The sequence below is a fragment of the Crinia signifera genome, chromosome 2, assembly GCF_055691185.1.
Source record: "Crinia signifera chromosome 2, ASM5569118v1, whole genome shotgun sequence".
NCBI classification, from domain to species: domain Eukaryota; kingdom Metazoa; phylum Chordata; class Amphibia; order Anura; family Myobatrachidae; genus Crinia; species Crinia signifera.
In genome coordinates, this window is record NC_139218.1 from 263,591,292 (window position 1) to 263,616,049 (window position 24,758).

A 24,758-nucleotide genomic window follows, 5' to 3' on the forward strand; every position below is an offset into this window, starting at 1 on the left:
GTCACCTGTATATAGGGGCCAGATGCACTAAGCTTCAAAAGTGATAAAATGGAGAGTGATAAACAACCAGCCAATCAGCTCCTACCTGCCATGTCACATGCTGTGTTTGAAAAATGTTAGGCAGGTGCTGATTGTTTGGTTGTTTATCACTCTCCATTTTATCACTTTTCCAGGCTTAGTACATCTCGCCCTATGAGAGTACTATAGCATAGCATTCCATATACAGGTACATCCATGGCTATTGATGTAGAATTCTATTGTTCTCACTGTTGCGGAGCAGAATTCTTTGCTTTATATGCGCTTCCCATTTACTGTGTTTTAATTGGGACATGTACATAAACCCTTTCTGGGTAAATGTGTTTGGCTAGAACAATCTACCACGACTACTTCATCCTAATATCTAATCGGGTCAGTCTTTTGCCTTTCTAGTTACGGTGCTGTATTACTGTTATATCGTGTCTTGCCATTTGTATATACAGGTACTACAGGATGGACGTCCACATTTCCATATTATTTCTCCTTTTGAGCAGCCAGTAAGTTGCTGCAATGAACAATCCTATTTGCAGTAACGAAAAGAGCTTTACTTAGCTTCCTTATTGCATTAATGTTTCTATGTCTTAGCCATTGGTGCCGCATATGGATGGGTAGTTGCTAAATCCAAGTGGGCTAAACGACCTTTCACACCCAGGGGGAGGAGCAGGGCCTTGCAATTTCACTAGCCATGCCACCACTGTTTGCCTTTAGCATCAAGGTGGCGAGTCACCGTTCCCGAAGCGTGGCAAGCGTCCGTTTGGGCCCCTTCTCCCCCTGTCCTGCCCTTCCCTGTCAAGTGACCGGTCCTTTAGCCCACTTGAAAACAGCCATAACCCATATGTGGATGTGGTTCAAATCATGTCTTCTTCTTGGTACTGTTCAGCATTTATTTGCATGTTCTGCTGTTACAATCTATCGATGATTTTTTTACTACTGCAATTTTGTGAATATGGTTATTGCTTTTGAGTTTTTTTTACTACTGCAATATTGTGAATATGGTTATTGCTTTTGAGTTTTCCCTGAGAACAGTTGTTTTAAATAATTGGAATAAACAATATATATTTTACTTCTATCTGTTTGGTGAAGGTAAATGAGACTTGGTTATGGCAATACCATCCTCCAGTCTCCAGGGTTTTTCAACTGCGGTGCTGCTGCATACTCCACATGTGTGCCATCTTCAGGACCCTCCCATCACTTTCTGAGGGAGCTAGGTATATCAGAAAGTCTCCCTACCATTACGATGCAGCGGCAGTGAGCAGTGACGCTCTGATCAGTCTCCTCCGTATAATCTCCCAAGACTAAAAGCTTTCCTGCTCACCGCACTGATGTACTCGCCCGCTATGCTGTAATGACAGGCAGTTTGTTTGATTCATTGTTAGGCTGGTTGTCACATTTGCCACTGGTGCCGATCCCTGGTGAGTATGCAGCCCTCTATCTGCGTGCCTGTGCTAAGGGGACCCTTCCTTTTTAGCTTATACTGGGCCCCACAAATTCTGATGGCAGCCTTGTAAAAACCTGGAGACTAATATTCACATATATTTGATTAAAAATTTGATAATACACCAACTAACCTCCGGCACTCCAGTGACCCACGTGGGGATGGCTGACTCTGGTGCCCTCCTCTGCACCAGATGACACTGTATATCATACACAACCAGATGAGGCGGCACTCTGGAGCCTTACTTGTGAATCAAAACGTGTTTAATAACAACAACTTTGTCAGGATAAACCGTGCAAAAAATCTAAATCTAAATAGTGTCTTACCCAATGCTGCAGGTTGGCACCATTGATAGATACCTATCGATAGTCACTGCTATTGTAAATGTTTGATCTATGATTACAAACTAAACTGTATCAACAACTTGCTGAAATTGCAAAACACATACTGTGAAGTAATTGGCAAACAATATGACTATATGCAACATGTGGTGCCTAAGCACCCACAGCCCATTGCCCCTTTCCTAAAGATACCCTTGAATTGCCATGGTGAGTGAGCCCTACCTTATAACTTCTAACAAGTTGGGACAAATATGCAGACAGGCAACAAAATGGGACTTTCCCATCTAAATCTGGAAAGTTGTGAAGTAGCGGATAAGTACAATAGCCTCCCATCAGAGGTGATAGAGGCTAAGACAATAGATCAAATTAAACATGCTTGGGAAAGGCATATGAATGTCCCTGAAAAGAACTAAGGTTCAAAACAGGTTAAGATTACATCGAAGGATAAAAAATTGAAGACTAGATGGTCCAAGTGGTTCTTATCTGCCGTCAAATTCTATGATTTTTATGTTATATTTAAAAAAAAAAATCAAAAACGTATTTTAGTGTACCATTATAACTAAGGGGTAAATGTACTAAAGGTACCCATACAATGGTGCTGTGTGATGTGATGTGCACTCCCATGGGCATCCCATCACACAGCACATAAAGTCTCTGCAGCCCGTGCTTTTTCAACTAGGTCCCAATCGCATCACATCGCATGGAAATTGCTTGCAATTTGATCGCATGCGATGCGATCTAGTTAAAAATGCACAAGAATGTTGTACCATGTATGGGCACCTTTAAGATGGAAGCTCTATTGAAAATGGGATGTTGCCCATAACCAATCAGATTCTATCTATTATCTTCTAGAATGTGCTAAATAAATAGACTCTGATTACTTGGTATGGGCAAAATCCCGTCTTTAATAGAACTCGCATGTTAAATTTACCCCTAAAAGTGCATTTTAAGTAGAAGGACATGCTTGACCATTCACCCATACACAAACGTTTTTGTTTTTTTCCAAATAATATTAAGTACTAAAGCTGCCCATACACACTGCTATGCGTGCTGTCCCGATGTGTGCTTTGAGGTGCGCGCTCCCGCGGCACCTCATCGCACAGTACAAAAAGTATGTGCTTGCACATACTTTTTGTACTTAGGTTTCATCGCATTGCATGCACAACGCCTGCACAGGCAATGCAATGCAATGTGATCCGTGCTAGTACAGCACGGAAAGCACGCCCTCATAGCAGCGTGTATGGGCTGCTTAAGGGCAGTATTCAATGAGAAAAATTCGCCTTGTTTTATGGCGAGTTTGTGCTATTTTCGCCTTGGACGGAGCATTTTGCTCTCCAAAAGCGAGCAACCCTATTCAATGTGAAATATTCGCCGTCTTTCTAAGTGATTTTCGCCGTCTCTCTCCGTGTAGCAATTCTCCATCTTTTCATGGAGAGCTGGAATGTGAACTTTTAAACTAAAAGGTTTTTTTTCTTAATTTTGGTGTAAAAAAATCAGGATTTTTTTTCTGTGAAGGGGCATGTTATTTTTATTCATGTGCTTATAGCACATGAATATATATTTAATTTAAAAAATATATGTTTTTTTAATTATTTTTTTTACACAGAGCAGCCAGCAGGGGGCCGGAGCTCTCGAGCCGCTCATTAGATATTCATATATTCACTGCATCCGATCATTACATATGCACGATCGGGTGCAGTGAATACTGGGTCCCCCGCTGGCTATAGGGGGGGGGGGGCAGCTTGTGCTGCCTGGGTCCCGGGGAGCCCACCTTCCCTCCACATATGTTCTGGGGCAGCCAGGGAGACTTTAATCTCCCTGGCTGCCACCGTCCCACGGCTCCCTGCCGCGGACGCTCGTCCGCTGCAGGGGTTAAGACTCGCCGCGAGTGGCGGCGAGTCTTAACCACATTGAATAGAGGGAGCAGGAGTGGCAGCGAGCCCTCCGGAACAGGGGGAGTGCATGGCGAGAGAAAAAATCTCTCGCCATGCACTGCAAATTTTTTTCATTGAATACTGCCCTAAGAAGGCTTTGTTCAATTGATTTTAAATGAAAATAGTTTTTTTTATATTGGGGTTAAATGTGCACTGTGGGACACCTTTTAAGCAAAGTCATTGGAATGCGTTAAATGCCTGCCTTCTTTATACAAAGGCATGTATTCAATGCCGCAGCGAGCGGCCGGCGAGGGGGTTAAACAGCGAGGATTGCTGAAAACCAGCGATTCTCGCTGTTTAACCCCCGCGCCGGCCGCTTGCTCTATTCAACGTTCTGGGGAAATCCTCGCCGTCACAGGACGGCGAGAATTCCCTAAAACAGTGAGACCCAGTGAGACCCGTTTTTAGCCGCGGGTCTCGCTGCTTCTGAAGCCACATCTGCCAATTCCCCCTCGCTCAAAAAACGGAGCGAGGGGGAATTGGCGGATGCGGAGGCTGCGTTGAATGCTGTCAGGGTGAGTGGTGACAGCGAGCAGGAAGCCCTGCTCGCTGTCACCACTCGCAAACAGCATTGAATACATACCAAAGAGTGATGGTGTGTACACTCGGTGAGATTCGCACTTTGATTCAATTTTAACGTATATTCAATTGATGTTGAAACAGCAGCCTTGCTGAACAGACTACAGTTTTCGACATTAATAGGTCATAAGGGTTTGCAACCTATTTAGTGCTATCTTTTCAGATGGATTGGTGGAATAGCCGCAAATCCACCTGCTTTTGATGGAAACACAGCCAAAATCGAAAGGTTTTGGCCATATTTCTGGCAATCTCAATACAACATGAAAAGATGTCGGATTGAGGCAGGGAGGACAGTGCCAGGTGAGCAGCAGCAGCTTACACGGCGCCGTCCTCCTGTCTGCTGCCTCCCGCTCCCTCTTGCCGCCTCCCATACCCACCCGCTGTGCTTACCTGTCCTGCTGCTGGGCCAGGTGAGAGCAGCTCTTCCGGCCCCGTCCTGCCTCCCGCCATCTCACGGGCGATCCTCCCACCACTGCACTCACACGGTCCCCGACATCCGGATTCTGCCGCTGCATTGAATAATGGATGCTGGATCCATTGGTCAAAAGAATTTCGGAATGGATCAGATATCCATTGAATATACCCACTGTCAAAATCGCATATCGGCACTAGAACCCGATGCGCGGCCTATTTCTACTACCTCAAATGGCTTCCCCTGCCGCAGCCTCCCTCCCAGCCGATGCCAGTACCCCGCCGGCCGCCAATATCGAATAGATTTCGGCAGCTGCCACATCGATCTGTGTCATACTTGCCTACCCTCCTGCATTTAGCGGGAGTCTCCCGCTTTGTCAATCATTCTCCCGGCCCCCCGCAAATCTCTTGGTTTCTCCCGGTTTTTCGGCCCCTTTACCCAAAAAACGAGATTGTGCATGCGCAAACGTGTCATTGCGGGGGCGGGGCCTAAATGCGCGACGCAGTGTCCGGGAACTGGACACACAAAAGAGTATGTCCCTGTTTCGCTGGTGAGAGAGCTGCCATCCGCCCAGGTTCCCTTCCCTGCTATACAGCGCGCAGCGTCAGCGGAGGGAGAACAGGACTTGAAAAAAAAAAAAAAAGTCCATACAAATGAATGGAAAGCCATTCATTGGCTAAGACCTCTCTCAATCAATCCGCGATTGGCTGAGACCTCTCTCAGTCAATCAGTGGCTGCCCATTCACTATGGGCTTTCCTTTTTTGAAGTCCTGTGTTCTCCCGCCGCTGGTGCTGCAGCGCACCCGGCAGGGTCTTCTCTCTTCTTCTGCCCGGATAAGTGGCGCACGCAGAGGCAGGTTGTTTCATGTCCTGCTGCGCAGCGGCGGGACCTGGCAGTGGCAGCAGCCACTCTGCACCATCGGGGGAGAAAGGCATTCTTCCTCCGTGTTGCAGTGCAGGAGGGGGTCAGCTGGCAGCTATGGGAGCCAAGGTGTAGAACTCCAGCAGCAGGTGGTACTCCCCAGCAGCCAGGAACAGTCAGCAGCAGAGGTGGGTGAGTGCAGATGTTAAAATGTGTATGTACTGAATGTATATGGGAGGAAGACCAGGGTCAGTGTTATATTCTTAGCAAAGTAACAGCATCAATAGTCACTGTTACTGTCATTAAACTTGTGTTTCTCTGTGATTAGCACCAGTCTTGGGGATAGATGTGTGTGTGTGTGTGTGTGTGTGTGTGTGTGTATATGTATATATATATATGTATGTATATATATATATACTCCTTGTATCCGGCGGCACTCAGGGACTGAACAACTTGTATTACCAAGTGAACATTTTACTTGGTATTAATGGTAATACAAGTTGTTCAGTCCCTGAGTGCCGCCGGATACAAGGAGCATATACAGTGACGACGATGCCGCAGAGGCATTGAAACGTTGCAAATAAAGTTTCCTTCCTGCATAAGAAATCGCTGGTGTGCTGCTCCCTGCTTTATCTACTGTACGTCTACCACTGAGCGGGCACCCAGTGTGGCAATCTTTATAGTGGCTGTGCCGGACCTCTGGATCTCATATGCTGTACACCGTGATGCCCATTATACATATGCCGTACACCGTGATGCCCATTATACATATGCCGCACACCGTGATGCCCATTATACATATGCCACATACCATGATGCCCAATATACAGTACATATGTGGCTGTCTCTGTGTCCCTGCTGTCAATTTCTCTGTGTTCCCACTCTCCCTGTCCCTTTGTCCTTGAATTTTGGCTCATACTGTGTGGCACAAGGTGTAAGGGCACTAGTACTAGATAGAATAAGGAGTCCTACTAGTCTGGTGTATAAGTGGTATGTTGTGTGGTACACTTCACTTAAAGACATGCCCCCTTTTCCAGTGGCCTTCGGCGAGCACAAAACTAAATCCTCTATTTTTCTCCATACCTCCACTTTAAAATTTCCACTTTGAGCACTGATATATTTAAGTGCCGAGGGGTCTGAATGGCTGCTTTCTGTAGGTGGTAGGGATTCATCAGTGAGGGTGGCACCACACATTTGTAATAAAGAGGTGCCTGATGGCAGTCCCTCTACGAGGGAGTAGCACTCAAGTGGCTGATTTAGGTCTCCAAATAGGAAAAGATACATTAACCAAGACCCGTCATGGGGGAGACAGAGTGAGGCCACAGTTGAATAGGCACAGCACCATGATAAATATCCTATTAACAGCATAGATACGTCCATATGTGTCACTAGACACGCCCTTTGAAACATGACACACCCCTTCAATGGTGCGCGACGCTGCTCTCGGTGCATTTAGCTAGCATCTAAAATCTCCCTCATTTTGCTTTTCAAAAGTAGGCAAGTATGATCTCTGTGGACACACCATAGGAGTGTGTTACACAATTTATGAAATGTAGTTTGGTCAATTTCTCATTATTAAAGAAATGAATGCATGGAATTGTACAGTAATCGTATATCCTAGTTAAATTCAGGCTTTTTTGATTAGTGGGCCAATGCAAGCAAATCTCAAAAATATTTTTTTAAAACCTTGCCCCCTCTCAAGACACGTTCACTTTTCCTTAAACTGTATTTTAATTATTTTATAAAAGCAAAAACTGTTTCACTACCTTGTCATTTATGTGTAGTATAAGATTCATAAATGGAAAGCAAATAAAATAAATAAATAATAAAACATCAATATGTGTGTTTTTTTGGGCAACAGTGCTGCTCGTTTTATATGTCAGTATAGTTAAACAAATGGATTTGCTGCTTTAAAATCTTCCAGTTGAATTGGCTGCATAATATTATTTGTCATTGGGGAGCAGGCTTGTGTATGGGAGAGAGGATTGAAGTCTGCATTGGTATAGGACTATGGTGGTGTTCTAAGCCAGCGTCTCTGTGATTTCTACACACAGCATTCCTACACTGTGCTGCTGCAAAGAAAAACAAGACTGGACATGTATCTATTCAACTTCTACATCCACAGCCCCGGCGTGATTCCCAGGAATTAGACCTTCGTTTTAAAACATCCCAGCTGCTTAGCGAGAAGATTAATTACATTCTGTTCTAGTGGTTTTCCAAAGTAATGTCTGCAATCTGCACATTTGTACTTGAAAACCTTATCCATCAGTTTACAGTCCTATCACTGAGCTGTATTTGAAAAGCATATTGTGGTTTTTAGTATTTACTGTTTTTATTTTATTTTTAACTTACATTAACTATAGTTTCTGATGTTGTAGAGGTAGAAACACATTTCTTATAATACTCCCCCCCCCCCCCCCCCCCCCAAAAAAAAAAAATTGAACCGGATTATTACGTGTAAAGCTGTGTTTTTTTTATCTCCTGGTTGCGAACTCTCCCAGAATATCCCAGAAACTTGTGAAATAGTGGGTGATCTCCTGGTTTCCATAGAGTGTCTGACAACCTCCCTGATGTCTGGCCAAAATGAGATCTGGTGGCCATAATGCAAATTGACAAAAGGTTCCGGCCATCATGTTGTGTGCCACCATGGGTTATGAAGTCCTGCTTGACCAGATTTTATGAAATTCCCCTCCGTATCTCCTGGAGAGGAATTTAGAAAAATTGTTTCATAAAATTTCAAATACATTTAAAAAAAAAAAAATCTTCTGTACAGTTTTCCTCAGATTTTGTGAAGCTACTTGGTTACTACAATACATTATTTCTTTTGCAGATATTGATGAATGTGCAGAATCACCAGACATCTGTGGAACCGCAAAATGCAAGAATATGCCAAGTACTTACACTTGCTTTTGTGAAGAGGGCTTTAGTTATGATGAATTAACGAAAAGTTGTGAAGGTATGTTTAAAACTGGTAAAAGGATGTGTCTATATTCAGAAACTTGGATATACGATTAACAATTTAGATAGAAAATCATACAGTGTGCAAGGTGTGAAAGTGAAGGGTCCTCTACATGAGGGAGATGGTGTCCCCCCCCCCCCCCCCCCCCCACACACACACACAATTGCGATTGAAGGAATATGTGCATTCTGGGAAATCTCAAGCCCAGGCTTTGATGTTCATCTTTATAGAGCTTTCTCACTTTGTAGTGTCTGTTAATAGTAAATATTTACACTGTAACCAGACTAATTTCTCCAAGAAACACCAGGTTAGGATATAGTAATGCGGGAAAAAGGTGGGTATTCTCGAGATTGTATGGCTCTGAGTAGAACGGGCGCCTAGTGAGGTGTTGTGTCAAGCTTCTCCCACTCAAGGGGGTGTCAGCCCCTTACAATAGGTATAGGAAAAAAAAGGGAAAAGTAATGTGGAGCGCTCAGGTAGATCAATTGGATAGTACAATATAACAATTTATTAAAATTTAAATATACATAAACAATATCAAAATAAAATAATAAAATCAATACATGTGTATTAATAATGAATAAAGACACAGGAGGTGTTTATAGGATGGTGATAGAGTTCTGCTGCTAATTGGTACTCCTATAAGCAACTTTGTGTTTGCTGTTTCCACTGGGTTTGGAGCCAAATAATAATGGCGTCAAATACCATGCCGGATAGTTGGATAACGCTGGAGGATGATCTGGTTCTCAAATTGGGAGATGTCCTCATGATTGTGCGATAAAATCACATACCATGCCGGATAGTTGGATACCGCTGGAGGAAGATCTGGTTCTCAAATGGGAGATGTCCTCACGATAGTGCGATCATTTTGGTAATTCACAAGGGGCTGATGTAAAAGTCCCAATTGTTGGTGGGAAATCCGGGTGGCTTCCAACAGTGTGTTCCCAGGGTGAACAGGGGAGGTTTGGAGTATTGAGCAGCAGAGTGTCCAGTTGCCTTCTGTGTCTAGTGGTTTAAATAAAGCAAGTGCTGCCTGACCTGTTTCGTCGTAGCCTTATGACTTTCTCAAAGGATATAGTAATGCACCTTCATGATACCATATTTATTTTATAAAATACATCAGTCTAATAAAACTAGTTTGTTTGCCAGGAAACTTTCTACAGCCCATTTGGGACCAGTTATGTATCAGCTACAGAACAGTAAACAGTAGATGACCTGCAATCCTTTGGAATGAATAGCATCACTCAGATTTTTACGGTCAGCTAATTATAAATTGTCATAAACTTTATATGTTGGGAGAATTGTTCCGGTGTTAACATGTCAGAAACTCTGGAACTGATAGCCACTAATACCACTTTCACACTTACAATTTTATCCCGGATTTTGCACATGAATGCGCATCGACCCGGGATTTAGCTCAGTATGAAAGGGTCTTGAAAGAATATCCTGGGATGAGCAATCCGGGATTTCTACCCAGGTCCTGACCTGGGTAGATTCCGGAATCAACCCGGGATGCGATCAGTGTGAATGGTCCTGTACCCGGGATCGGGTACACAGGACTTTAAAAAAGCTGCTGATATGAGCTTTCTTGGGCTCACAAATGTTGATCTTTTAGAGCCCTGGAATCCATTTCTAATGACATGCAAATGTATTTGCAGGGATTAGTGTGAATGGGGCTGTCCCGGGTCGATCCCAGGTCTTAGTGCAGTGTGAAAGGGTACATTCCCGGGTATGACCCGGCTCTGTAAGTGTGAAAGGGGTATAATAGAAACCTTCTTTCCCATTTATGGCTACATTTTATGACTTGGGGGTATTCAATTTGCCTGCAGTGCACCTGCAATTCCACAGCGATAACTTTTTCACTTAAAAACATTAAAAAGTGATGATTTTTTTTTTTTTATAACATATAACAATTTATAACACTTTGTAAATGTTTGAACGGATGACCAGGTGGCTTTCTTGTATAACTGCTGCATCATGCCATGCTTACCCATGTCCCTTTAGAATGAGCCACCGTGCACTGCAGAACTGTTCTTTAAAATGTTCTTCTGATGTATGGCTGATGTAAACTGTCCTGCTGCAGACATCTTGGATGCAGGACAAACTTTTGTGTGCACCTCAAACAACACGTTTTTCCACAAGGGAGCTGAGTGATAGACCTGACAACATATCCCGAGACAAGGAAGGAATAAGAATTCCCTCATTTAAATAAATATAGTTCCCAGAGCAACCCTATCTTGAGGGAGAAGCTGCCAAATCAGACACTACTTGCAGTAGACATGGCCCATTGTGAAGCCACTTTAAACTCTACAGAAAAAAGAAGCACAGAATGAAAATTTTTTGCAATGCCACCAATACCAAATTAAGATCCCAAGGTTCCTTTGGTGGTGTGAACATACCCGTAAACCCCTTAGCCCAGAGAATCATGGCTTCCACAGCGATGCTTTTGAAGCCAAATAAGCTAAGGGCTTATATGTTACAGGTGTTTCCTAATACATCTAGCCTCAATATATCACTCAGTGGGAGATGCCTCGCGTTTCATGTGCAGATAGAGCAGCCATGGCCACACCTAATATAGGCATGCCACATATCATTTTGCTAATGAGGCTCATTTAAATGGAAGAAAGGCACATAAAAAGATACTTGAACCATGGCATGGAATGACTGGAAGGGCTGTTTAACATGCAGGAAAGCTAGATGTACTGTAAGTGGACACGTATGTGTACACACAAACATACCGTATGTCTGTCCGGGCTAGTAGTGAGAACCATGGGACAGGTTGTGATGCAGGTTCACCATGTTATACAGCATTTGTTGAGGTTGAAGATTTATGTGTATGAAACATTATTCTGTGATACAAGGGAGCTGCGCAGTAAAGGTTTTAATGGGAGTGACAATTTCAACAAGAGAAGACTGGGAGTGTTCTACAGTGCTCACGATGGTGATGCTGCAGTAGCTGTGCTCGAATAGAAGACTTATGTAAGCCTTTCCAGCTCATCCTTCACATATGCCCCCATCTCTTCTTAATGCTCCGTCACCTACTTCCATCAGTAATATATTTTAATATTTCCCTCATGGCCTTCCAAGTGTCTCTCTGCCTCCTACCTCATTATGTATCATCTCGCTTTCCTATATGTACCACTGCCTCTTGCAGTCAAGAGGCAGTGGTACATGTGTCTAACCCCCTTCTCAGTGAGTGCTTTTGAGTGCTTTTGTCGCCTACCTTCCTATGTGCACATATAATCACGCCATCATATATGTACCTCTTCCCCTACCTCCAAATGTGTACCTCTTACTCCTGCCTGACCAAGTGTGTCCCTCCTCCCCCTCCACATGAGTGCCTTTGGCCTCCCTTCCCACTAGTGCCTTTGCCATCTACCATGTGCACCTATCATCTCCACTCCCTATCACTCTGCCCCATCACCAAGAATGCCCCTGTCCACTCAATTGTGCCTCTGACCCCACTCCCCATGAGTGCCTCAGCCTCCTACCTCCTCATGTGCACCTATCATTTCCAATCCCTATATGTACCACTGCCTCCTGGCTTTCCAGGCAAGCCTCAGCCCTTCTCTTTGCATGAGTGCCTATGCTCCGCCTCCCCACACGTGTCTCTGCCATCTACCTCCCTATATCGCCTATCCTCTCCACTTCCCATATGTACCTTTTGCCCCCTGTACTCATGAATGCCCCTGATCACTGCCTCTAAATGCGTATGTTTGTGGCGCCAACATGTCTCTTAAACAGTGTGTAACCATTATGCCAAGACGGAAAGCAAATATATGTTGTAGTCAGGGGTTAAAGTGAGGGGAAAGGGGAGGAACTGAGTTCCACCACCTCTAATGGTGAGGTGGAACATTTTAACCTCCACATTGGCCCAGAACAGTAATTCTAACAGAAAAGCATTCTAGTTTGCAGGGGAAAGCCTAAAACCCTACCACTGGCCCTAATGGGGGTAGGGGAGGGGGTTTAATCAGGTGGTATAGAGAAATTAGTTCCCCCACCTTAGCATGACCACTTTAAGCCCTGGTTGTAGTACGTGTAATTCAAAATCGTTCCTGTGCAAGGCTAGTATCTACTACTTATCTGTATTAATACCTTCTCTTCACTAAACAGATATTGATGAATGTAAAGAGAAGCGTTGTGAACAGACTTGCGTCAATTCTTATGGTAGCTATTCATGCCACTGTGACGGACGAGGAGGGGTGAAATTATCCAATGATATGAGCACCTGTGAGGTATAGCACATATGCCTAGTGCACTATATGGTACTGCATTAATATATGCATGAGATCAGTTTTTATATTACATATATTTTTATTTTTTTTGCCTGTAGGATATAATGCCATGTGTTCCTTTTGCAACAGAGAAAAGCATAAAATCTTTGTACCTTGGCAGGATGTTCAGCGGTATACCTGTGCTCATGCTACGTTTTAAGAGGAAGCAGCCCAGCAGGTGAGACGGTCACAGACTTGTCACATTTAGGGCCAGATGCATCAAGCTTCAAATAGTAATAAAATGGAGCGTGATAAACCACCAGCCAATCATCTCCTAGCTGTCATTTTTTCAAACCCAGCCTGTAACATGGCAGTTAGGAGCTGATTGGTTGTTTGTTCATCACTCTCCATTTTATCACTATTTGAAGCTTGATACATCTAGCTCCTAGTGAAAGGGGACTATTTCAATGTGGGGTATTCAATGCCACAGCGAGCGGCCGGCGAGGGGGTTAAACAGCGAGGATTGCTGAAAACCAGCGATCCTCGCTGTTTAACCCCCGCGCCGGCCGCTCGCACTTTTCAACGTACTGGGGAAATCCTCGCCGTCACAGGACGGCGAGAATTCCCCAAAACAGCGAGACCCGCGGCTGCTGCAGAAAACTCGCAGTTTTTAGCCGCGGGTCTCGCTGATTCTGGAGCCGCATCCGCCAATTCCCCCTCGCTCAAAAAACGGAGCGAGGGGGAATTGGCGGATGCGGAGCCTGTGTTGAATGCTGTCAGGGTGAGTGGTGACAGCGAGCAGGAAGCCCTGCTCGCTGTCACCACTCGCAAACAGCATTGAATACCTGCCAATGATTTAACCAACCCATTACCCTTTCTTCCTCATCTAGTGACATATACAAGGGTGATAATAACCATAACCTATATAATAGTCTATACATTTCTATCAAATGGTCATTGATAGAATGGAGAAAGCAAGGTTAAGATCAGGGAATCAAGGTTAATCCTTGAAAAACTATGCAGCTGGCTGTCTTTTAGTGGACAGTTGGTCATTTAAATGCTTTTAAAGTGAATCTAACAGTACATGCCTAATTTTCACAGCATTTTTAATACCTTGGGATTATCAGTCATGTTTCACTTATAGGGTGCAAGTAAAATGTAGCGAAGATACTGGTTGCCAAGTGATTTTGCCCAAAATATTTGGATGTAAAGTACAGAACCGTGTGGTCTAAGTGCGGATTTGAATATCCCCATAAAGTACAAATAACAGTTGCATGTTCTCTTGTTTAAGTTGGATTTGAGTTACACTGAATGAGATAACTGACATAGAAGAATATTGTGCACAGAAGGTTTTGCCAGAGAGCTTTTGGTCTACCATTTGGTCTATTCGAATTGTAACATATTAATTTAGTCTAAAAACTGCATCATGGTTAATACATCTCTCTATCCCCTTGGCTTCTGCTCACCTGGCCACTAGCCTTGTCTGGATTTTCTTTCTGAAAACACTGCTTGACATTTTCAGCTTTCTCCATTAGGGTGAGGGGAAATTTTGGCACAAATTTCTCCTTACTTTAAACTGGCCTTAAATTTGGCTTTAGAATTTCTTTTTTTGGCTCAGGTCCTGGAAACAATCCTGATGTCGTTCTCTGAAGAATTTCCCAACACACAGTATAATGACTTTAGTGGTTTTTATGATTTCTCACTCCTCATTGGCGCATGGCTTGTACGTACATCGCTCCTGGGCCTCTTACATTCTTAGCTTGACCTTTTTACAGTGCTTGGCAGACTTGCTTGTATAAACCTAGCTAATGTCATTTTGTTTATTAAGCCCACAACAAAGTAGTTGTTGTGTGTGAACATTAGCCATATAAAGTGCTACAATTATCTAGGTGCTAAACATTGTAGTTTTATTATTCCGTGTTTTTATCATTCCTTTTTTGTTTCATTTGTTTTAGAAAGCCAGCAGTATATGTGTTTCTGAAAACCAAACTAGAACACTTTAAAGTGGATAAGAATTTATCATTGCCCACACACTCACTCAATGCATTTTGAAGGTTTTCCATTATATATAGATGAATTTATATATGAACTGGCTGCAGAGTGCCGTTTTTACACACAAAATATAGGCATATTGCATATTATTTTAATCAGCAGAAGCTGCTTGTGAGTCCGTTTCACATTTGTGCAATAGACACATTTTAACGGAAAAAGTCACAAACAAGGATGCTCAGCACTACAGAGTCACATGGTGCTCACATTTTGTGTAACATGGCTTGTAGCGCATGAAGGTTAGATGTATATTAACACATATATAAATTGTGACCAGGGAGGCTTAAGGTGCCTGCAGCTCCCTGAAAACAATTCCTTGAAAGTCTGGTGTACTTTGGTTTTGACATTCTAAGGCAGGGGTGAGGAACCTTTTTTGTGCCAAGGGCCGTTTGTATGGGGAAAAAATCCTTCAGGGGCCATATGTAAAAATTTCTCTTACAAATTGTCCTGCTGCAGCCATTTGACGCTCTGGCGGCTGCCACTGAATAGGACTGACAGTCTCCAGCTGCTGTTAATTAAGAGAAATCTCGCAAGAACTACCTACTTCTTGTGATAATTCCCCTGTACTTGACTCCTGGCAACGGGTGGGAGGGCCACTCACACCGGCTACGGGGGCCGCATACGGCCCCAGGGCCTGAGGTTCCCCACCCCTGTTCTAAGGAATAGATGATTTCATGATGGGGTTGAGTTTGTAGCAAAACAAAAATAGCAAATAACTGAATCAGGAAAACCAGGTTGCGTGCAGGGGTTGGTAATACAGGTTGAGTATCCCGTATCCGAATTATTCCGAAAACCATACATTCCAGAAAGTGAACAAAATTATTATTATTTTTTGCTAAAAACTTACTGGGGACATTTGTAACAGCACTACTGAGGACATGATATGTAACTGCCATTATATATGTGCAAGACTATGATTGCTTGGCATTTAAATTTAGTGCCTGAGATTGCACACAAACTTTGTTTCATGGTTTGAAACCTTGTTTTGTGCACAAATAAAATATATTTGTGTTTATTTCATGTGTTTGATGTATATGTACAACATAAATGCAAGATACATCATTGAAATATTAAAATATTCCGTAATACAGAATTATCCGTTATCCAAAATTCTCCTGGTCCCGAGTATTTTGGATAAGGGATACTCAACCTGTACTTGTATTTTTTACATACTGGGTACTACTGGCTGATTTGACATGTAGCTCACAAATGGACAACTATTTTTACAGTTAATTTTAATATTTGAGTTAAGGCCTTGCCCCTTTCACAGCTACTGTAAATCTCTCTGCACTTTACATCTGTGCCACATGCAGTGCAGCATGGTGTTACAAGGGGATGTGGTTAACTTGCCAGCGGATGGGATGCCAGCAGTCACAATATAGACGCCAGCATCGCAACTTGCAGTAACGAGACTGGCGATGGCATCCCAAACTTAGGTATGCACACGGGTTAGGGTTAGGCCTGGGGAATTAGGAGAACGCTCCAGGGGTGCGGGGCAGGAAGGTTAGGCACTGGTGAGGAAGGTAAGTGTTAGGCTGCAGGGGGGCGGGGTTAGGGTGTGGGGAGGATTGGGTAGAAAGTAATTAGAAATACAGCCATCCGTATGCATTCAGTTATAAAGGTGCCCCTATATTTCTATGTTTAACAAGTTAAATATATTTCAACTTTGCAATTGGACTTAAAATTATATAGTTTAGATGTATATTTATGAGGATTATATTATTCATAGCACAATTCCACCAGAATGCTAGTGGAAAAAGGGGTTGGTAGGAGCGCGCCTCTAATTGGCATCTGGTACTGGGGTTGTCAGCCCCCATACAAAGTATTACTATAGGAAAAGAGCAGGTGTACCAGCGCCGGCTGTTAGTAGTGAATAAGTAAACTCAATATAAAATGAATAGACACACACATGTCACTGGCCATACACCTAAAGATCTATTGTCTAATCTGGCTAGTTGAAACAAAACATCTGGTAACATATGAGCAAATAACAATTTACCATTTGCTTCGACATGCCGGAAAAGTGACAGCCCATACACACTAGTGACTAGAAGATGTGTTCAGTGAAACATATTGTTAAACAATTTCCCTAGAACTTTCCAGTGTCCTGGACACTGGTATATTGCTCAGTCTGAATGCAAAGTATCATAACGATCACGGAAGCGCGCATTGTTTGTCGTTTGTTGCATACACACTGGCCAATATTTTGAACAACATAGCTCCATGTGTACGCACTTTCATTCAGACAAATTGGGTAGATCTAATGGATTTAACCAATTTGTTTGACCATTTTTTTTTCTGTGTTTCGAGGATTGGTAGCAAATTATCAATTGTCATTTACTCCCATGTATTATATTTATTCCCATATGTTACCAGATTCTCGCTCCAACCAGCAGATTAGTCAATAAAGCTTTTAAACTTTCTGCTCATTTTCCCACCGGCAGTGCAACATGGTAAAGCCAATGAGCATAATTTCTTGCTCCTTAGGAGCAAGAAAGCAATTAGGCCATGCATTTAATACTCTGAGGTACAATTGAGATGTAGGGGGATTATCCATACTAAAAACCATTGTTCAGACCGATATTGAAAGCTGCTGTTGAAACCAGAAACATATCCCTTAAAAAGTGACCATTATCAAAATACGTATTACTTACTTACACTTCAAGGCTAAAATGTAATGGTACAATAGTAGGTTTCAGGAAGGATACAAATGAATGGGCCTTTTTCAGAGTTGCACTGTCAGTGTGAGTGGCTGTGTTCCCAGATGCACAGGCATAGGCAGGGCCGCCAAGAGAAATCCTGGGCCCCGGTACAACAACTTCCTGGGGCCCCCACGGACGGAGATCCCCGCACAGTCTGCGGACCCGGTGTTACGCCACTGCTTCCAAGGTGGATACACATACAACAATTGACACTGTAATGTCTATTAGACATGTCACACACCCATTACATATTATACCACATGCCATAATGCTCATTACACTTTATGCCACACACCGTAATGCTCATTGCATATTAAGAAGTTAACATGCTCTGCCAGGGGTTAACATGCCTGCCCTGATTTACATGCTCTGCCAGGGGTTAACATGCTCTGCCAGGCGTTATATGCTCTTTGCAAAGGATTTACACATACCCTCCAACATGGCCCATTTCATTAGGTACAAAATGCTCTGTTCCTGGACTTCCCTGCCAGTGGCAATTACAGATGTGAGCCTGCAGCACAGTCCAATATTCAAAAGGGGGGGTCACATATACTGCCACCCCAAGCATCACTGTCCTGGACTCACTGGCAGTTGATGTGACTGCCCCTCTTTGAATTTTGGACTGTGCAGGAGTCCAACCTCTGTAACTGCCACTGGCAGGGAAGTCCAGGAACAGAGCATTTTGTACCTAATGGAATGGGTCATGTTGGGGGTACTTGCCACCAAATAAAAAAAAAACCTGTGTGTCCAGACCAGGGCCCCCCTGACAGGCCCGGGTAAATTGTACCTGCTCCCCCCCTCTCTCGGCACCCCTGGGCATAGGAGTCAGATGGAGACTCTACACCTGCCATAGGGCTGGTGCAAGATTTGACTGTGCGACCGATTGTGCTGTATAAGGACATACTAATTGGTATTACAGCGTGCGTGTGCACTACATGTGAGTGTCTTGTAGCTGCAGATGGGCACTGCTAACAGATGCCACTGTGTGCTTGTTAGCATGCCATTTAGAGGGGTGTGGATAATTACATAGACAGTGTCTAGATAAAGTCAATAGGTTGATATACAATAGGTCAACAGGGTCAAAAGGTTGATGTGAAAGATGTCGACATGAGTATTTCACTTTTTTTTTTGTGTCTATGCCAACAACTATTCACGTGAACCCTCAATTAGTGTGACACTTACCCTCGCATGGCCAGCATCTCTCGCCATGCTTCAGGCTTGAAGCTGTTATATTCTCCCTCTATGCCGACATGAATGGTGAAGTCGAACAAGCCAGTTAAAAAAACAAAAAAAACATGAAAAACTCCTATCTACCTTTGGGGTTAGACCTATTGACTGTGTCTAGAAACTGGGTCTATCAACCGGAGCCACGCTCAGTTATGGGGCCTACACATGGAATGATTTCGGGGCATTTTGTAAGTGATCTAGCATAATGTAACTAGATCGCTTGCGAAATGCCCCTACATTGCTCCGTGTGCAGGGGCAATAGCAATACGCGACCCCACGCTTCACTATCGCCCAGCGATGGATAAATCTTGTTACATCGCCGGTCAGGGCCTGTGCTCTCACCAGAGAACACTGCATCTAGCATCACTCAGATCGCTGAGCAAACTCTCCCCGTGTGGAGGCCCCATTATACACTACTGTTTTCTGTGCAGAATGATTTGTGGCTATGATTTTACTTACTTTCACAGCATTTCAAAAGACCACTGATTCCAATCCCTAAGCCCTATTATTTCCTTATATTTAAGTAATTTAGTTTACAGTAAAATATGTATAATAACAGACAAGCCCCCAGGCTGCAAGCTGTTCTAATCTACAGCCCAGGGCAGCGCATTCGCTTAGTCCATGGAGATCATGCCAAATCTCTTTTTAAAATCTGCTTAGATTATTTTATACATGGATAATTATTACAAAAACTATGATGTGACACTTTGTCATTTATTTCTCCTACAATTACTGATCTTGTTGGCAGCTGTAAAGCTAAGAACTCGCATTTGTTAGTGGAATTTACTCGTTTTGGGTAGTGAATAATTTTGCCCATCAAAGCCTTACTTAATGGTTTATTTCTTGGCATGTTGTAGACTTGTGGCAGAGTTTGAATTTCGAACTTTTGATCATGAAGGCGTCCTATTCTTTGCTGGAGGCCACCAAGGCAGTACATGGATTGTCCTAGCCCTGCGAAACGGAAAGCTTGAGCTACAGCTAAAGTACAATGGAATAGGGCGAGTGACGAGCAGTGGACCAACCATAAACCATGGGATTTGGCAGAACGTGAGTACTCCCCATTCATGCCCATTACATGTGCACCAGCCAGTGTTCAATGACAAACTATTTTATATTGGGACTGGTTTTCCTGTTTATGTAATCTCCTAATATTACAAAACGTCTTGTGTATCTCTCAGCCATGTTGTTTGTTCATATAACAATTGTATGTGATATAGACATATAATACATACAAAATAACACTAACAACTTAATTTAGGTAAACAGTTGCGGGTTTTATTAAAGTGCCCTGTACGATCGCTCTGCACACCACAGTGCACTCGTGATGCTGTGTGCTGAGCAGTTGTGCTGAGCTGATACACACATTTATATATAGCACACTATCGATAATCCGGTAGCCTCCGTTCCAGCAGCGTGCTAGATTATCCGGTGTTATTGGTGATATAAGCTGCAATGCGATTGCCCCCAGCACCTGGTCCTCCTCCTCACCCCCACCATCTCACTCTCCGCAGCCATCTCACACCCAGAAGCCATGTGTGGCACGAGTTCAAATTTGTGTATCTTTTGTGTATTTCTGTTTGCATTTATTATATGTATGTAAGATATATATTATTTCATGTTCTTTTTACCCAGAATATTTCTGTACAGTTATTGCAGCAGGACACAGCAGGGATAAAATACTCTTTAATTTTAATGTAAACATAGGAGGATTAGGCTAATGTTTACAGGGCATGGAGTCATGTCTAGTCTTCTGTTTGCCTACCACTCTGCATACATATACTCTGAATTGCACATTTTCAGCCAACCTGAATGAAGTAAGTTTTTAGTGAATGTTTCCACACCCCCATGGAGTCAAAGAGCAGTACCGGCTTTCCTGGAGTTAGGGAAAAATGCAAAATGTCTCCTTGATACTCCGTTTTCAGTGGCAATAAAAAGCATTTGATTATTTTTGTTACGTTAAAGTTCTATACTTAGAAACATATTAAGAAAAAAAGTTGCTTTCTAATATCTACATGATTTTGTTTATTATGTCTCTAATATCTACATGATTTTGAATTATTTTGACAATCTGAAGAATTCAATTCCACAAACTACAGAAAACATGTTGGCGAGCCTTCTAATAATTTCTCCTTCTGAGGGATGTAAAATACCAATGTTACTCCCCTAGTTATCGCAGAACATGTTGTATTATCCTTGACTCGAACAGGGTCTTCATTGCAGATGTCTGGTTGCTCTGGGATGCTGCACATAAGTGATGATGATTATTATTATTATTATTTATATGCCTCCACAAGGGTTCCCCATCGCCTAACAATACATAATTGAGCAAAAAGCAAATACAGGTTGAGTATCCCTTATCCAAATATCTGTTTTCCAAATCATTCCGAAAACCATACATTCCAGAAAGTGAAATATTTTTTTTTCTTGCTAAAAGCACTACTGGGGACATCTGTAACTGACGCAACTGGGGACATCTGTAACTGACGCAACTGGGGACATCTGTAACTGACGCTACTGGGGAAATCATATGCAAATGGCACTAATGGGGACATGATATGTCACTGGCACTACTGGGGACATGATATGTCACTGGCACTGCTGGGGACATCTGTAACTGGCACTACTGGGGACATGATCTGTAACTGGCACTACTGGGGACATGATCTGTAACTGGCACTACTGGGGACATGATCTGTAACTGGCACTACTGGGGACATGATCTGTAACTGGCACTGCTGGGGACATCTGTAACTGGCACTACTGGGGACATGACATGTAACTGGCACTGCTGGGTACATCTGTAACTGGCACTACTAAGAACATGATATGTAATTGGCACCAAATATGTACAGAATGATTGCTTGGCATTCACACTCATTACCTGAGATAGTACACAAGCTTTGTTTTTATGTTTTAAAACCTTGTTTTATGCACAAATTAAATATTTGTGTCTTTCATGTGTTTTTAATACATAAATGCAAGATACATCATTGTAATATAAACATATTCTGAAATACAGAACAATCCGTTATCCATGGTTCCTGTTGTTCAGTATGTTGGTCTTACTTCAAATGACTACATTATTACATTTTATTTTTCTTCCTTCCTCTGCAGATTTCTGTTGAGGAATTATATCGTAATTTGGTAATTAAAGTTAATAAAGATGCCGTCATGAAAATAGCAGTGTCCGGAGATCTGTTTACACTTGACAAAGGATTATACAAACTAAATTTGACAGTTGGCGGAATTCCCTTTAAAGGCAGTGAGCTCGTACAGCCAGTAAGTGCCGTCACAGATAGGCTGCTGTGTGTAGAAGTATGCTGCTGTCCCAAGTGCATGGCCAATGACATATTCACCTATTCCTCTCAGATCAACCCTCGTCTGGATGGCTGTATGAGAGGCTGGAACTGGCTAAACGGAGATGACACCTCGATACAAGAGACAGTGCGGGTGACAGAAAAGATGCAGTGTTTCGCCATTGCAGGCAGAGGCTCCTATTATCCAGGAAGAGGGTTTGCACTTTTCCACATTGATTATAGTAAGTGAGGATAAAGAAACTAACAACAGAATGGAGTTGGGAAAACATTTTTGTTGATATATGTGTGTTTTGTTCCTTTTACAATTGCCATGAAATGACTTACTGTACCATCTATACTCTTCTTACTTAAAGAACAAAAAGGTTCAAAGGCTGGCAATGAATCTTTCCTCTAAAAAGAAATGGTAGCCTTTTGCACTCTGGGTAGTCCTCCTATGATTGCCCATAGTGCATTTTTGGTGTGCTGCATTCTAATAATCTCCCCTCATTACAACAAGTGCTACTTTTTCTGGAAAAGTAGGGTTCTGAATGTTTTATTGTAATGTATTATCAAGAAGGGTTCTACTTGTCTAGCCAATGTATTAAAATGTCATTTTGGAAAAACGTGAGCCAACTTTGAGTTATCTGAGACTATGTATTAGCTAAAGCTTATGCAGTATGGCAAGAAGACGCCCTGTACTGAACACAGCTAAGCTGTCATATTCATATATTCATGGGACCTTTTTTTCTTTTTGTGTAGCGCATTTATCTAGTAAGGAGGCCTATGAGCCAAGCTGGACAGTAGATGTCCGTGCAGAGATAAATCCAGCAACAGATACCGGGGTGCTCTTTGCTCTGGTGTCAGAAGACAAGGTCCTCTTATCACTAGCTCTTGTTGATTATCATTCTACCACAAAAGTGAAACAGCAGGTAAGAACCCTTGCTCCTTCATCCAAGCTTCATGCACCACGTTAGTCTCAATTACTCCACACTCTTCATTTTTATTTTCTTGTTTGAGTGGTATAGATATTAATATATCATGCACAGATCAGAGATGAATAACACGCCCTGACAACTTATCAGTCTTGCTGATATTGGGGGTTATTCTGGTTCACTCGCAAAGGCAAATTCCTTCTCAAATGGACAAAACCGTGGGGCAGATGTAACTTGTGCAGAGAGAATTAGATTTGGGTGGGGCTTTACTTCAAAGTGAGATCTATATTGCAGTGTAAAAATAAAGCAGTCAGTATTTTCCCTGCACATAAACAAAATAACTCACCCAAATCTAATTCTCTCTGCACATGTTACATCTGCCCCACCTGCAGTGCACATGGTTTTGTCAATTTGAGAAGGAATGTGCCTTTGCGAGCAAACCAGAATAAGGTCCATTGTCAGGGCTTGTGCTTACCCATCGCAACCAATTAGCTTGTATCTCATTTTATAGCTCACAAGCTAGATAGGAATTTTGTACTGTATGATATTTTTTTTACGCAACTATGTTACGTGTACAGCTGAATGGTGTTATCTGTACCATTAAAGTATAACACACATTTTTCTAATAGGCACTTATGATAGATGTGGTTAGTATTGTATAGTCTGGCATCCAGAACATAAAAGCAGTCCACTCTAGCCTCATATTTAGCATTTTGAGACAGACAAAGTCCCATCATATTTTGAAGTGTAGATCAACAATCCTATTATTAGCGATTACAGACTTACACCACAATGTCAGCATGTTTCATCATGTCGACGGGTACCATGTCAACATCCTCACAATGTACATATCTGATATGAAACTAAATTATTATATCAAAAGCTGGACTGTAAACTTGTCTTTAGTGACCTGAGATCCCAGACCAGCCCACGTGGAGACTCACATCAGTCTTTCTGGCAAACGCCCCAGCTGACGATTTTCCATTTTCAATCCTGTTGTCACTTGTAAACTATGACTAGATGTCAACCTGTCTCTTTACTGTGAATTGCAGTGTAGTTCTCTGCATGCTAGCACTATAGCTACAGATGTTACATGCTGTTCTATAGATTTTACAAGATACTGTACGTGTACATTGCACATTACTCAGCAGTATTTATTGAATGGCGGCTCCCTAAAGTATTAGAATTGCTTTCACGGCACCCGTAGCCAGATGCTTCCTATTGAGAAATTTAGAAAAACAAATGAAGTAGGTTGTGTTAAAATGTCATAATTTTACAGTAAGTTTAATTACATAATGGGGGAAGATTCACATCTGTTTTTACACATAGGCAAAATCAGTGCTGGTGGGTGCCAATCAAAGACTATTTTGTTGACCATAAAAACATTTTACATCAGTCCTGGACCACCAACCTGAGACAGCCCTGCAAGTTCCCCAGGGTGCCACAGCACACAGAAACAAACACTGTAGGGCAGTGATTCCCAATGTTTCCCAAGGTCCCTGTACCACACCATACCTTCATTCATTCATCAATGTACTGTTATTCTTGGTGTCAGTTATTGTCTGATCTCTTGCTACACCCTGGTATTATTTATAGACTATTTACAACATTCATCTTTCCTAAGAATCCAAAATAATCTTGTGTAAGTAGCGAAATATTATTTGCCTTTCAAGTATCCATTTATTTCATAGAAAGAAGGAGGTTTGAAGAATAGCATAGCACACTTAGATTCTAAAATCCATTTTGTTCACGCAGTGAAAATGTGTTAATTGGATAAAAC

General features: G+C 42.5%; 1 protein-coding gene across 1 annotated transcript in view; it reads left to right on the forward strand.

Moving 5' to 3' along the window:
- GAS6 (growth arrest specific 6) overlaps positions 1 to 24,758 on the forward strand; it is a 62,370-nt gene that overhangs the window by 34,884 nt on the left and 2,728 nt on the right. The window contains exons 8-14 of the mRNA XM_083168498.1: positions 8,430 to 8,555; positions 12,672 to 12,793; positions 12,892 to 13,010; positions 19,608 to 19,797; positions 21,865 to 22,029; positions 22,120 to 22,288; positions 22,806 to 22,975. Of these exons, the coding sequence (XP_083024624.1) occupies positions 8,430 to 8,555; positions 12,672 to 12,793; positions 12,892 to 13,010; positions 19,608 to 19,797; positions 21,865 to 22,029; positions 22,120 to 22,288; positions 22,806 to 22,975 (1,061 nt within the window). The remainder of the gene's footprint in view (positions 1 to 8,429; positions 8,556 to 12,671; positions 12,794 to 12,891; positions 13,011 to 19,607; positions 19,798 to 21,864; positions 22,030 to 22,119; positions 22,289 to 22,805; positions 22,976 to 24,758) is intronic.